At 20.9% G+C, this 16,623-nt stretch overlaps 1 protein-coding gene across 1 annotated transcript; it reads left to right on the forward strand.

The window, feature by feature from the left end:
- The first annotated feature begins 1,258 nt into the window (after nucleotides 1-1,258).
- LOC105368188 (glutamine synthetase 2 cytoplasmic-like) lies at nucleotides 1,259-15,206 on the forward strand. Its single transcript, XM_011507148.1, has 4 exons — nucleotides 1,259-1,842; nucleotides 13,071-13,267; nucleotides 13,872-14,320; nucleotides 14,680-15,206. Exons 1-4 carry the CDS (start codon nucleotides 1,742-1,744, stop codon nucleotides 15,154-15,156), a joined length of 1,224 nt encoding a protein of 407 aa, XP_011505450.1. The 5' UTR covers nucleotides 1,259-1,741; the 3' UTR covers nucleotides 15,157-15,206.
- The last annotated feature ends 1,417 nt before the right edge of the window (nucleotides 15,207-16,623 follow it).

Below are 16,623 nucleotides of genomic sequence, written 5' to 3' on the forward strand. Positions count from 1 at the left end.
CTATTGCTATATATAATTTATATATTAATAATTAAAACTATTTACTTTTATATCAGATTTACTTAACATTATTCATTGTATTCTTTTAATTTATAAATTAAATATATTACTAGGGAATAGGAATTTATAAAAACACCATTACATTTTTATTATTTAGAATTCTTATATTTTTATATTTTTTAGATAAGAATTACAAAGAATGTATTGTTAATACAAAAATTTTTTTAATATGTTAGTATGACGTACATTGTAGAATATTCATTTAAATAGATATTTTTTTAACATTATAATATAGATATTCTTAATTTTTTGTTTTTCTAGCATACTTTTTAAATATTGCAACTACATATTTGTAAAATGATTATATTTAGTAATATTAAAATTATAATTTAAAATCCTTTTCAATATATAGTACAGTTAAAGCAAAGGATATTGCATATTGATATTTAATTTATAATAAAAATTAAATTAGAATAACAAAAGTTTTTTAAGCAGTTTATAAATACAAATTTTTTATTTTGTAACATGTATTTCAATTATACTTTTATCTTTATTGCAATATTAATAGTTGTTAATTATCAATCACCGTATAATATAATTTATAAAATGATTTAATAATTTATGCGAAAACATATTCTTATTTTTATGATAATATGTTGTTTTTATAAATATTTTTCGTTTGTATTTTTCAATTCATTATTATTTATGAATTTAAAATATAAATGTATTTTTAAAGCTATTTCTTGATTTAATGTAACCAATTTCAATTAAAGGTAATAATTTTTATAATAGTTTTTAATTTGAAATTTGAAGGTTAATGTATACAATATACTATATACTTATAACAGGTTAATAATTAACAAATAAATTGGACATTGATATATTAATCACCTTATAATTTAAAACAATTTTTATTGACCCTTTCAAATGTTAGGAATTGCGTAAACATTTTAAATGTTTAACTAACAGCATGAATTGTATCAAAATTAAGTTATTTGAACTCAAGAAGGCACTAACGCTTTCCCTCTCTTATTCTTCCAACTTCTAAGTACAAAAACCATGTCTTGACAAGAACAACTTTTATTATGGCCGCTCTTCTCGCGCCTGCGTTTCTACTGTTAGTAAAGCTCATGGATTCTCCTGCCCCCCCCAAACTATCTCTTTTTTGACACTCCTAGTGTTTGTTTCTTAGTCTGTCTATCTATTTATCTATATATATCTCTCTATCTCTGTATCTCTCTTATACATACACTCTTACTCTCATTCTGTTTATGCCTCTATTCGTAGCTTTTTTTGCTTTCTGTGTGTATCAGCAAATTGAATAAGTCACCTATAGCAGCTGTGGCGCCCCGTATGTGTACATATTATTAAAAGAGACGCCGCATTTCTTGCGAACTACCGAACATTGCATTTCGGTCCTTCGCAGTGTACGAACGTTTTACTTTGCACACAAGTGTGCCATTTTATCCAAAATTTGGGTAAGGGCCAAATCTAAAGAGTGAGTAGGAAAAACAGTGGAAAAAGTGAATTTTTGTAATATTTCGTTATCGGAGTCGACGTAAAATAATTCAGTGCAAGAACTATAAAACTCGGATGCGTTTGTATACTATTACGTTTATGTTACACTTTGTTTTTTCATAATTGATAGAATTTTCATAGAATAAATTATTTTCGAAATTTAAGTCTAAATAAACTCGGAACTTTTCTACTGTAAAGAGAGACGGGGATAAATAAAACAATTATGAGCTTTAAGGTACTCGTTAAAATTTGTGAAGTGGGCATGATCCCGAAAAGAGTTGCTGGACACACTGTACAATGGGTGAAGTTCGGTAGATATTTCAGGTAAGTTCGGCTATGCTTTACACTTATGACCTCATTTTTTTTATTTATATTCTAAAGTAATGACTTTCAAGTGTTCTTGCTTTATATTTTATATTCAAGAATTTATTATGATTTATTATAAACGTAAATATTATATGATATAAAATCGAGTATATTGCTATCGTAAATATAAAATTGATGATATTTTCGAAATTAAATCTTAATATAAAATAAAGAAACATCATTTTTCTACGTAATATATAAAATAAGTTATAAAAAATAATTCCTAAATAAACAAACATTTTTTTAAATTTCATTTTAAGTTTATATTATTTTATCGTTTTGAAAATAATATTTATAAAATTTGAATAATTTTATTTTATTATGAAGATATAATTAGATTTGGTAAATTATGACACAATTTCTACGTAACTTTATTCAAGCTATTATGTTGTTAGATTAGGGCAACATTATGAAGGTGGTATTTTGAATAGGTTGGTTTTCTTTCAATTCATAAACAAAATTCTCAATAAATACTAAATAAATACAAGATTTATATATACATTTTTAATTTGTATTATTATATCAATAATAAATTGGAAATAATACACATTAAATAATTAAATATACAATATGAAATTTGTATTATCTTCCTTTTTTTTTTTTAATTTTTTTAAAATAATAATCTTAGTGTATTATAAATATTTTGAATTTATAAGTGAATTTTTGATAATCAAACAAATTTTTATAAATTTTCAAATTAATTTTCCTTTTAAATAAATAAATATACTTCACAAATGAAAAAGCATAATTATTATAGGATTTATAGCCACGATCATTGTGATTTATCTTTATAATTTTAAATTTACTAATTAATTATTTATACAAAATTGACTAAATTTTTATTTTAAAAATAAAGAAAAACTGTATTAAATTTTAAGAAATTTAATATTAAAAATTTGTTAAGTCATCTATGAATGTATATTATTTTAAATTATTTTTAAAAAACTGTTTTTGCAAAACGTAAATCATATAAAAAAATTAATCTATACAATTTGAATACACGAAAAATCTTTTTTATTTCATGTACAGCATGTTTTCTTCCACTCGAGCGTTGAATTTCGATCACGCGTGCCATGCTTATCTATCATCCAGAATGCAACAACGTATCAAATGAACATGGAAACAAATTTTTAGGTTCTCTTTAATAGTATAGTTAAGATAATACTTTAATGACTGATATTTAATTTTTTATTGTCATTTATAATAATCTTTCTTGCTTCATAGAAAAAATATATGGGTTATTTGGACCAATTTGTATTTTTATTTATTTGTTATTACTTTTTATTTAGATTACATTATATTAAATAATATTTATTTTCCTTGGTATTAATAAAAATTATTTTGATATATAATTTTTAATTAATTTATGTAGTACAATAGATAATATTTCTTTTAATATATATTAAACTATTATTTTAAACTAATGTTTATACTATTTTACTATTAATTTCAAATTATTTTAAATTTCTAAAAATTATTTGGCATTTTTATGATATTTTGCTTTTAAAGATATTGTAAAGATTTTGTTTATTTCTATATTTTATTAAATTATTATATTAATGAAATGTTGTATTTGTTCAATTAATGAAATAAATATTACGGTTAGATTATTATAATTATGTGATGAAAACTGAAGTCTATTCAAGCAACCATTTTACTGAAATCATTGATTGTTCACCTTGAAATTAATTCTATATACCGATATTTTAAATTCAATTCTTAAATTAATAATAATAATAAATTTAATAAAAAAAATTATTATTCTTGATATATAGTAATTGAAAATAATTTACAAATTTTTTTAACTTAATTAATGTATTATTTCTGCACAAACATTATTATAAAAGAAAAATCATGTATTTATAATAAAGGTCAATTAATATTTTTTCTCATATTAAATTTAATATCATTGTATATTTAGCACGTTATTATTGTTATATATTTATGAGAATAATTAAAATTTTATTATAGAATTACACAAATTAGAAAATAAAAAAGAGTTTTAATTTGATCTAAAAGTGAAATTTTGGCATTAAAGTATATAAAAAAGTGAAATATTTTATGTAAATTAATTTTCTGAAGATAATTTGTTTATTTAATTAAAATTGTATTATGTATGTATGTACTTGATATAAAAATACTCTTCGCGATTTGTTTAGTCATTATGTATTTCTACTTTAACAAAACGTGAGCTCAAAAAAGAACTGTTATGAAATTCACATTTTATTCTAAATGGTATATATATATAAAATCTAAGAAATTCAGAATACTTATTCATAAATATTAATTTAAAAATATAATATATATTTTTTTCAAATTCTTTTTTATATAAGCAATCAATTTAAATGAATCAACTGTTATATTCAATGTTATATTATATGTTATATTGTTATATTCAACTATTGTGAAAAATTCTTAAAATGTATACTTAAAGTTCGATGATCAATAATAATAAATATTGAGATATAAGAAAAAAAATTATTAACGCAAGTATAAAAGAAAAAATTGATATGTAAGGCATAAAAAATGTGGTGAAAAGTAGTTTATGATTCTTATTATAAAATTTAAAGTGGCATGTAGATGAGAAGAATTGGCATGGTTGAGGTAATTTCCATCAAATGCACGCGTGTTGGAACGCAAACTAAGTATTAAAAGAATATTACCAAGCGAACGTCTTACTATTTGTAGAGCCCACATTCTTTTCGACTTGTGTATTTATTCACTAATAAAATTGCAACTAAGTATACGTTTATTTTCGTATTTTTTCTTTTACTTGTAGTTTTTGGATTTCCTTTCTATAATTAAATAATGTGCGTAAACCAGGCATTTGGAATTATACACAAATTACGATAGAAAGACATTTTATATTTTTTTATTTTTGATTGAATAGAAATAGTGAACTAAACGCCTTCAATGTTTGTTCTATGAATTAATTAATAGGTTATAAAAACAGATATAAAATAAATTAATAATTATTAATGCAATATCGTTAGTTTTATTAGTTTAAGAATTATATTGTTATCTAAAAATAGAATTAAATCAAATGTAAATAGTGAAGAAGTCTAATTGGTAATATATTTCTAGTATTATATATCGATAAATTTTTACTAAAAGTCAGTGATTATATTATTATTTTACAGTTTTTATCCTTTGAATTTATATGTAATGAACAATTAAGTATTTAATTTTCAGTGGAGTCGGTTGGTAAATTAGTTTATTTTTTGTTGATATTCATTTTATTTTTAATAAAATAACAAAATAATACAAGAAATTAATTTATTATTGTAATATGTAAAGTAGTAAATGAATGTAAAACAGTCTATAACCTAGTGGTGTCATTGTGATAATATTTATAGTCAGAAACTTAAATCGAATAGGTAATTTCAATTTTAGGAGAGATACCGTTTCTTATAATATTTAATTACTAACATCAAACAGAAATTAGCTAAAATATGATGAATATTTTTCATATAGCACTAAACCTAGTACTTAATTATAAGTGTAATAATCGTCTTCTGATAAGATATCTTATTAATAGTTGTCTGCTTTTGTATCAACGCAATGAATAAAAATATTACATACAGATACAGCATTTATTAAGCTTAAATAGAAACTTGTAATCTAAAATTGTCAAAATATTTTTCATTGCGATAAAACCGAATTTAATTTTTGCATATTTGGTAATTTTATTTGGTGTTCAATAATATTTGCATTGATCTAAATATATAAATTGTAGGACTAAAATTTGTAGACCATGTAAAGTTAAATTTATGAATTTTTAAAAATATTATCTGTGGTAATATGAAATAGGCCTTACATAAAAAAATTTGTTGTACAACGGAGTATATATAAATTTTGAATTTTTTACTCATAATAAATATATAAGAATTAGTTTTATTTTTTTAATGATTTTATATATGTACTCGTGTCTCTTAAAAATTATAATCTCATGCCAAATCATGTTTTGCAATGTAAATCTTCTTATATTCGGTCACAATTTAATGGAAAACAAAAGTGATACTTTCTTATTTAATATTAATAACTCTAAAGCTGTAATACATAATTATGACTGAAAGAGTAAAGAATGATTTTTTATTATTATTTTATAACGAAAATGATAGGTAGATAACTATTGACATATTTGCTACTAATAATTTTCAAAAAGAAGTGCGTTACTATTAGGACTTCAAAGGAAACAATATTAAATTCTTTTTCTAGGCAATGATTTAGTTTACAGGAAGTATATAAAAGATTATTGTATACAAAGATATTTTGTTACTTTTTAATGTTGATTTGAGAAATAAGTAACAGTAATCGAATTATATTTAAATAAATTTCAATTTTATTTCAATAAAAATGCATTTGTTTTAGTTCATAAAAATTTTTTTAAACTTTTGAAATCAGTAAGTCTTCTATTAAATAATTTTAAAAAGTTTATTGTTTAATTTTAAAGACTTCGTATAATACTCTTGATATAATATCATTGATGACGAATCTACGATTTAAAATGCATCATAATATACAAGCCTCAAGTGGCTACATCGGATGCTACGTAGTAGGCAATAAACAAAGTTAATATGGTGCATAAATACTACTCATGATATATATAGTACTTCTAATAATTTTAATTTCTATAAGATGATGACTTCTGCATTGCGATTTATAAATAAGTAAAAATTATTTTTCTTTACTTAATTTACTTAATTGCTTATTAATTACTGTATTTCATGCATTTAAATCTCATTATAAAAATAAAAAGCTATATTTCAATTTTGCGAGACAATTTAAATTTAATTTAAATATAGTAAATATTTATAAATATTTATATTTATAATAATTATAATATAGTAAATATAGTAAATATAAATATTAATTTAATGTAGTAAATATTTATTAGAAATTATGTGTATTAAAAAGTATTACGTAATTGCATACATGAGGAATTTAAACTCACCATGAAAATTTTCAAAATTAAAAATACTTTCGATTTCATGAAATTTAAGCTTTTAAATTTAATGAATTTAAAATAAAAAGTGTTTGAGTAATAAAAAATCTATAGAAAATTTCAAATTAATTTGCAAAAATTTATGAAACAAAGTATTCCTTTAGAATTTCTTTAATCAGAAATTTATTTTAATCCAAATTTACCTATCAATTATATTTAAAAGTTTAAAACATGGAACTGCAATATATAGTTTCTTCATTTTTAAATTGATTAATTATTATATAAGTCTAATTATAAATGTGAACACTACGTATAATAAAATTATACAGTTATTTGTATCTTTCACTAAATGATAAATTTATAAATACAGTAGATTTACAGCTACAAATATTAAATTTTAAAGTTATTTCGTTTATATTTTTTTTTGTTAAATTCATAATCTTATTGTTTGAATTTATTTAATTTTTGTCTTTAATATTAATATTCTTAAAAATTACTCTAAAACTGAATATGATAGTGAAAACCAAATTAATCATCTAATTAAATTCTATTTAAATTGGATATGTAAAAATAATATTTAATACTTACTCATTTTTTGTGCCATTTGGATATTTATGATTGCTGAACTAGCAAAGCGCTTACAGTTGATACATGCTTTGGGCACATAAAATACTTTAAATAATGTGTTCAGAAAACGGGAAACTATGTTACAAGATGTATTTGGAAGAGTATGTCGAAAGACATTTTCGGGGTTGACAAAACACACAAAAACGTGTTTATTAAATGAAAGAATACATCGAACATTTTGAAGTATGAACTGACACATTAAAATATATGCTTGAAAAGCGAGAACTATGTTAAAAACCGTAATATAAAGCGGAAGAGTTTGTTAATCTGATATTCTTGGGAGTGAGGTGATACTATGAACGATATGTTAACGGAAATAAAGAAAAAATAAATATATCGTGTAATTGTTAATGATCATATCGTGTAGTAGATAATTTCAATAATTTCGATTTATCAGAGATCGATTTATACATAATCTTTTGATCATTTCACATTATAGTTCTAGTAGTAAGCGAAATTATTAGATATTTGACATTCAAATTCATATTATTTGTATTTACAATTGTAAAGTATTTAAGAGATGTGATAATTGGTCGAGGTTCTATTTCAATCATAACATTTCCGTTAACTCTTGACTTTTATTATTATATAACATAGCATTTTGGTTTTACTAATTTTTACATTTATGTTATAATATACTATGATTGTATTATATAATAATAATATTGTAAGGCAAATACATAATTTATATTTTTTGTCTTCTTGATACTATAATTAACATTTTACATTACAGCAGATTTGTTTATACTAATGGTGTATGTGTATGTGTATCTAGCGTAAAATTGATTTTATTTATCAAATTTACATATAATTTAGCGGTTAATTAAATAATTAATACAATTATATTTATATATGAAATATATAATTCAAATTTATAAATTTTTAAATGTTTATTATAACGTATTAAAAACTAAAATACTATATTTTCTTAGTTTGTACATGCATTTTATAAAAATTAAATAAATACAATTAATATTATAAAAAAGAAAAATTACAATTATCAAACAATATTTTATAAAAGGAATATGATATTTGTTTACCTTTGATAATTGTTATTTCAATACATTATAAAGCTCAAAAATTTATGTTATTTAAATTTTTTAAGTACAAAATTATAGTTCTCATTAAAGTATTATATTTATTAACTAAGTATACTTTAATTATTTCAAATAATAACAGATTTTAAAAAATTTAAAAATTAAAAAAAAATTATAATAAAGCACAGTAATTTTAATGATGAAGTAAGTTTTTTAACTAACTTGTGAATAAGAAACAAATTAATTGCATTTTACTTATATTACATTATGAATTTATCCACACATGTTACTTATATTAATCATGACAATATCAAAAATATATTGTCGAATATTCAAGTTTATATAAGGTATTAAATTGAAATTAATATAGATGAATTATATTATTCTCATAAACTTGAATATAATTTACTATTAAGTATCATTATTGTATTTAAATACAATTTTGTATTAAATTTTAATGTAGTAAAAATACTGTACTATATGATAATATGAATACAATATATCTTAGAAAGAAGTGTCGAGTAGTTTTGTGACCTATATATAAAATTATAAGATTATTTTTCGTGCATGTTATACAAATTTATAAATTTGTTTTTATTAAAATTATTTTATTCACAGAGTTTGTTAAAATTACAGTAATAAATATATTGTATTTTTGAGAAAGTATTTTTTTCATAAACAAATTTTGTGTCAATGATTTTATAAATAAATTTTCCTTTTATATTTAATGTAGATACATACAATTAATATTAAATAAAATAGGAAATTTAAATTATAATAAAAAAATAAAAGTAAAGATAATGAACTTTATTCGCGAAACTAATTTCACTTTATATATTAGTTATAATTATATTAATTTTATATATTATTTTAATTTTATATATTATTTTAATTTTATATCTTATTTTAATTTTATATATTTTATATATAAATTTTATACGAAAAACAAGGTTACAATAAAAATTATTAAAAAATTATACAAAATACTTTCCATAGTTGAAATAATGTACTGTATGTAATATTTTATTTAACTTTAAGAAACATCATAAAGATGAAACTTTATATTTATGGAATACAGAACAAAAATTAATATTTTACTATTTTTATTAATATAACTGAATATTATTAATCAACTTAGAAAAGCAGTAATAATCGCAATAACGTTATTTGTACTGTAGCTAAATAAAAACAGCTATTACAATTAAAATTAAGTAAAATTTTATTCTTGATTTTGTATTTTAACATTTTTATGGCTGACACTTATAATTAGTAGTAGTTCTAATCAATATTTGTAAGTTTAAAAGTATTTCTGAAAAATAAAATCTGAAAAATATGATGCTACAGGCATTTAAATCCTATAAACGGCCCTGTCATGGTACACGTGTTGATCTCATGCTTGACACGTGTCATATACTATCGACTAATTTTGCTTTTTATGCTTCGCTTTTCGGTTTCCACAACTTTTTCATAAAAAATAGAAGAAATACTCATTAATATTTTTATTAATTAATATATTTTGTCAATTTTCATACTTTAGAGATTTAATTTTCACTCTTATTTAAAACTTTATCATTTAAAATCTCAAAAGTTCATCATAATATAAGAATAAATCAGTGTAATAATAACAAATGATGTAATATGAGAATATTAAAAAAAAAAATTAATCATATATAGAATGTCATGTCGAAAGTTAAAATAATTTATTTATAGAGTACTACTATCAGTTATAGTAAAAATGTAATTTTAAATAAAATAATAATTTTAAGGAGCATATGGTGATTATGATATGTTTATTGAAATTACAAATAAAGTTTTAACTATAAGTTAGCATTATATAGCATTTAATAAAAAGAAATTTGTAACTAAATGTTTAACTAAAAATTTTATATAAACATATACACATTTAATTATTTAATTGCTATTATGTATTAAGAGAGCATAAATTATTTATTCAAAATTTATAATAAGGATTTATAACAGTTAGTACTACATAGTATCTAAAAATAGTTCTAAAACATTTTAGTCTACATGCAAATGACACCAAATGTATTAAATTCCTAAGAGTGTAATAATATATATATATAGAAATATTTTTATAAAGTAAGGCGTATTAAATTTTTTTTTCACCAAAAATATATTATCAAATGAAAAATAATTTTTGTTCTTTATTCTATAAAAAAAGTAAAAGTAAAATTTATATATATATATATATATATATATATATATATATATATATTAAATAATCGATAGTAAGTGTTATGCAAATATATAATGTAAATTAATGCATTATACATAAATATAATGCATTATATTTAGTTTCATTTATTATTAATAAAGAGCTTCTTAAGAGACAAAATGTCGAGAGTATTTAAAAAAAGGCCAAATATTGATTTTTATATTTTTGTTAGAAAATTAAATAAAAATATTTGCATAGATATTTGTAATATCTACCAATATCTATGCAAATATATTTTTTATAATAATTTGTATTAAAGTACACGAGTTATATCGTAATTATAGTAATTATTTATTATACTACCATATATCATATACTACTCAGTGATTTTTATTTAAAAGACTAAATTATAATAGTCATAGATATGTTTAATTATATGCAAGTATACTCTCTAAGAAAAAATATAGATTTGCACTATTTCAGTTTTAAATACTCTTATAAGAAATTGTGTATAGTGAAATAATAATATATATACGAATGTATAAATAAATAATTTTATTACAATAATTGTATATTATGTACAATAATTTTTTTAGTCAATTCTCATTATATGATATAAAATAAAAAATTTAATTTATGTAGAAATAGCTCTTAAAATAAAAATAAATGAATAAAATAATATTTATAAAAATTTATATGACATTAGATGATTTTTTGATATATCATGATAAAATAATAAATATTTATTATACATGTTATGTTTCTATTCTTAAAAAAAATTTTGAAATAAGAAATCGAAAATTGGCATCGAATTGAAATGGCATCAAATTTCATAGGTTTTCTGATATGTTTTAGTTGAAAAAATTGTTTTTTATTCCATGATTAGTGCATTTTTTAAATTATTATTTAAATAATGATAAATATAATTAGACATTCAATTAGAAGGAAATAAATTATAATTTGAAAAAGAGAAAACTATTTAAAATATACCTTTTTACATATACTTTTTATATGTAAATTATTTATCGATATTATCTTTATAAATTAATAAAATTAGATAGAACCTTATTATAAATATACATTTTATTTATTTTTATAATTTATGTTCTTCTTATGTTGTATTATGACAAGCAATGGTGTTTTATTTTGTCACAGAGAGTATTGCTTATAAAATTTATCCCATCTTTGTCTATCTATTTAGTTTTATGTTTTATATTATCATGATCGAGTATTTAAAGTAGCTAAAAACTGATAAATTATAATCGTAGCACGTCAATCGCTGTATCACTGAATTACTGTATTACTGTATGTATTACTGTATAGTGTTTACTATCTTAAAGTGTAATATTAAATTTGAAACTCTTTTGTAATATTTATGAAAATCTATACATACTACACAGACTTTTATACATTTGCAATTCGCTTTTTAATTCTTTATATTTTATTTTGTTGTATTAAAAAAATTATCGATGACTGATATATAAAAGGATGTTAATTTATACAGAAAGATGATTTTTATTTTTTCTATTTAATACTATCTTGATTATTTATATTTAATAAAAATAAAATAATACAAAATTAAATATAATTTCTCGCTATTACAATATTATACAAAGAACAAATTTATACCTTAAAAATATAACATATTTATAAAAAGTTTTTTTTAATATTTTTTAAAAATTAAATTTTTTATGATATATCTGCATTAATTATAAACATTAAATTAATACTATTTAGATAATATACCATTTGTTTTACAATGATCTCTCACGATCACCTCATATTATGATATAGTATATACAGCGATGAAGTTCTCTGAATTTGCTTGTACTTATATTTTGAGAATTGATGACTAACGTAAAATATTTTTATTATGATTATAAATATGCACAAATAGATTAAAATATAAAGTTTATTATTAAATAATAAATATAAATTTGCATAATGATCATACAGTTAGTAATATTGTGTTAATTGCCTATGGTTACAAATCTAGCCAAGCAATGATTGATACAATAGAACTGTTATTTATATTTATTTCTATTTTTCTTATAACGTTGATTTAAAATTCTATTAAGTAAGTTTATTTTTGTAATAGTTTAAAATCTAAATATGTGATGTTATTGTATATCATTTTTAAATACTATTATTCAATACACAAAAAATTAATATCTAATTAAGTATCATATTATATTTTCTTAAAAAATTGAAAAATCAATTATTTTTATTATAAATGAACTAACAATTAAAATATATTTTAAGCAGTAGAATTGAATATTTATGTAAATTTTACATTTTTTTTTAAATAATAGATAAATAATCTATAATATAATTATTTTAATGTAATGTAGAATGTTAAAATCATTGATTTTCATTTAATTCTATATTTGTTTAATTTTAGTACAACAGGTACAAGATCTAGGACTACACTTGATGAATCACCAAATGCAGCACTTGATAAAACATTATTAAACAAATATTATGCTTTGCCACAGCCAGAAAACAAAATTCAAGCCAAGTATATTTGGATTGATGGTACAGGAGAAGGTGTAAGAAGTAAAACCAGGACGATTGATTTCATTCCGAAGAAACCTATTGGTAAATTTTTAAAGTTCAAAATAATGGTTTAAAAATAAACTTTAAAAAATAGATAATATTTATAATCAATCAATATAAAGTTACAAATTGTTAAATATAGTAATTATTGAGAATAATAATTACTGAGTTTGTTAACATTTTTAATTGTATACATATTTATTAGTTCTTTTTTTAATGAAGCTTAAAATGTATGATTTTTTCAGGCGATTTACTATATTATTATTTATTTTAACATTGTAACTATAAATTAAAATTTATATTGTAAGTGTTTTTACAACAACCGTAATTAAATTTTCATCAGAATTTCTATGTTTTTAAATAAACTTTTTAGAAATTAATACTATAAAAGAATTAATAAAATATTATTAATGAATGAAAGTTTTAAAAATCAATTTTAATATTATATAAGTAAGAAAAATATTAATACAATTAATGAAATTTTTAATCCAAATAATACTATCGGCTAATATTTTAAAATTTCTGTTAATAGTTTCAAGTAATATCAGGAAATTCAGTTTTTTAAACATACATAATATATTTTTTAGAATTCATTTGGTGTTTTATATATTATTAAAATAATGAGAAATTCTATGTTGGTCTACAGATTTACCACAATGGCAATATGATGGTAGTTCGACATATCAAGCTGAAGGAGACAATAGTGACATTTATCTTATACCTCAAGCCATCTACAAAGATCCTTTTCGTCGTGGAAATAATATCCTCGTTCTCTGTGAAACCTATCTTGCTGATATGACACCTACAAAATGCAATAATCGTGCTTCCGCTAATAAGGCCATGGAACTAGCTAAGAGCGATGAACCATGGTTCGGTATTGAGCAGGAATATACATTATTAGATTTTGATGGTAGGCCCCTTGGTTGGCCAAAAAATGGTTTCCCGGGACCTCAAGGACCATATTATGGTGGAGTAGGGGCTGATAAAGTTTTTGGTCGAGAAATTGTTGAAGCCCATTACCGTGCTTGTCTTTATGCAGGTGTAGCTATTTCCGGGACTAATGCCGAGGTGATGCCATCCCAATGGGAATACCAGGTATAATGTTTGAAAATCAAACAAACATGTACTTTTAAACATATTTAAGCATACTTATAAGTATATTATTATTATAAATATAAATTCAGATAAAATAATTTATTTATTATAGTTTAGTACAAAACATTTTTGTTCCGGAAAATTTATAATTAATTTCTTTTTTAAATTTCATATAAGCTTTACGAAAAATAAAAATAAAGAATACGATTAAATTAGATTAAACAAATGTACTATCATTATTACTATTTTAAAATATTTAGAAAACTTTATAAATAACGTGCAACTAAAATTGTTTTAATAAACTTGGAAAATTAATAAATATAAGAATATTTATTCAATTATACATTTTATTATTCTAGGTTGGACCTAGTTCTGGTATTATTGCTGGTGATGATATATGGATTTCTAGATTTATTCTCCACCGTATAGCTGAAGAATTTGGAGTAATAGTGACTCTTGATCCTAAGCCTGTTGAAGGAGACTGGAATGGTGCGGGTGCTCATTGTAATTTCTCAACTAAAAGCATGCGTGCTAATAATGGGATCGAAGAAATAAAAAAAGCTATTGACAAATTGAGTAAAAAACAATTGAAGCACATTAAAGCTTACGATCCTCGTGGGGGTAAGGATAATGAACGAAGATTGACTGGTAAGTGCGAAACCAGCAGTATCCACGATTTTAGCTGGGGAGTAGCTAACCGTAATGTAAGTATTCGCATCCCTCGAGGCGTAGCTGAAGCCAATAAGGGATATTTGGAAGATAGAAGACCTAGTAGCAACTGCGATCCATATTCCGTCTGTGATGCCCTTATTCGCACGTGCGTTCTTAATGAATAAACTTGTATGTGATTATATTTTTTATTATTTATAAATGCAAATATGATATGGATATTGCGATTTTACTAAGTACTTATTGTATCAAGATCAATGTTAAACTCATTAGATGATTTATCACTACAAAATATTATAACTGAAATATGTTAAGCAAATATTTTATTTAGAACGGTTTCATCTTGAAAATAAATAAATCTATTAGTAGTTTTATTTAAAGTGATAAATGATCTAATCCATAATAATCCTTTACATTAAACACAATTATTTTTACGTTTCATAACATCAATTAAATTAGATGAAAAAAAAAAATATTAATGAAACAAAAAATATTAATTATCGAATCAGGACTCTTTCGTAAAGAGAATGATTCAAAGTGTGTTAGTGTTACGTGCTCAATGCAATTTTACATTCCTTACCTTTGAATGTTTACAATTAAAGAAATTGAAATTTAATTTTCCTTTATAGATAATTTATATGGTTTATATGATTATTGAGATAATTATATTTTTTCACTAATTAAACTATATACTATTAAAATTTTAAACAGCTCAGAATATAAAAATCTACATTGCTTGCGCGCACAGGGCATATATACAGATATATAAAAATGTAATAAGCATTATTCATTGTCTATATTATTGAAGTTAAAGAAATTGTTAAATTATATATGATAAATTTTATGAAAAATTTTAATGTCATTTTCAATAAAATATGTTTGTGAAGAAAAATGCATTAAAAATTTTTTTCTGTAAACTAGCACTTTAGGTTTAAAACATAAATTTATAATAAAAAATTTAAAAAATAATAACATTTTCTGTTTATTGTTTTTTTTTATCACTAAAACTTTAAGATATTTCTTTATATAACAAAGACATGAAAATATTTAAGGGATTAAGTTTCGAATAAAAAAACTACGTATTATTTTGAAATATATAGAAAAAATAATTATATACAAAACCTAATCAATTTTATTTAATATTTTTCCAAACTAACGATTATACTATCACATAATAACATACGCTTTTTTGTACATTGCTTCCGTTTAACCTATATTGACATAGTTCATTTTAGTTCAGTGGGTGCAAATATTAAAAAAAATATTTAGTCATAAAAAGAATTTTTTTAATTGGATGCGGAATAGTATATAATTTTAAAAAATTGTAAAAATTCTTTTATGGAAAATTTCGTGGACAGTAAAAATTATAAATTATAGTATAAAAAATTATAAATATTTGCATTCGCTATAATTGATAATATATTTTTTAAATTTTCAAATCTTTTAAATTATGATAAATATAAATCATATCAATAGTACTTCGTAAATATCTAAACAAATGATTGTGCGTGAATTGTAAATGTACTTTATATATTTAAATATTAGTAACTATTTACTATAATATAATATAATAATCATTATTAATTCAATATTAGATGTTATTATTTATTTAAAAATATATTTCTGCTTCTTAT

This window comes from Ceratosolen solmsi, unplaced genomic scaffold (genome assembly GCF_000503995.2).
Source record: "Ceratosolen solmsi marchali unplaced genomic scaffold, CerSol_1.0 scaffold6, whole genome shotgun sequence".
Taxonomy (NCBI): domain Eukaryota; kingdom Metazoa; phylum Arthropoda; class Insecta; order Hymenoptera; family Agaonidae; genus Ceratosolen; species Ceratosolen solmsi.

What these genes read in the sequence shown, in the direction of transcription:
- LOC105368188 (XM_011507148.1), top strand. Translation starts at nt 1,742, where the DNA reads ATGAGCTTTAAGGTACTCGTTAAAATTTGTGAAGTGGGCATGATCCCG. An exon ending in AAGTTCGGTAGATATTTCAG is followed by an intron (nt 1,843 to 13,070) that starts GTAAGTTCGGCT and finishes GTTTAATTTTAG; the next exon opens with TACAACAGGTACAAGATCTA. An exon ending in CATCCCAATGGGAATACCAG is followed by an intron (nt 14,321 to 14,679) that starts GTATAATGTTTG and finishes TTATTATTCTAG; the next exon opens with GTTGGACCTAGTTCTGGTAT.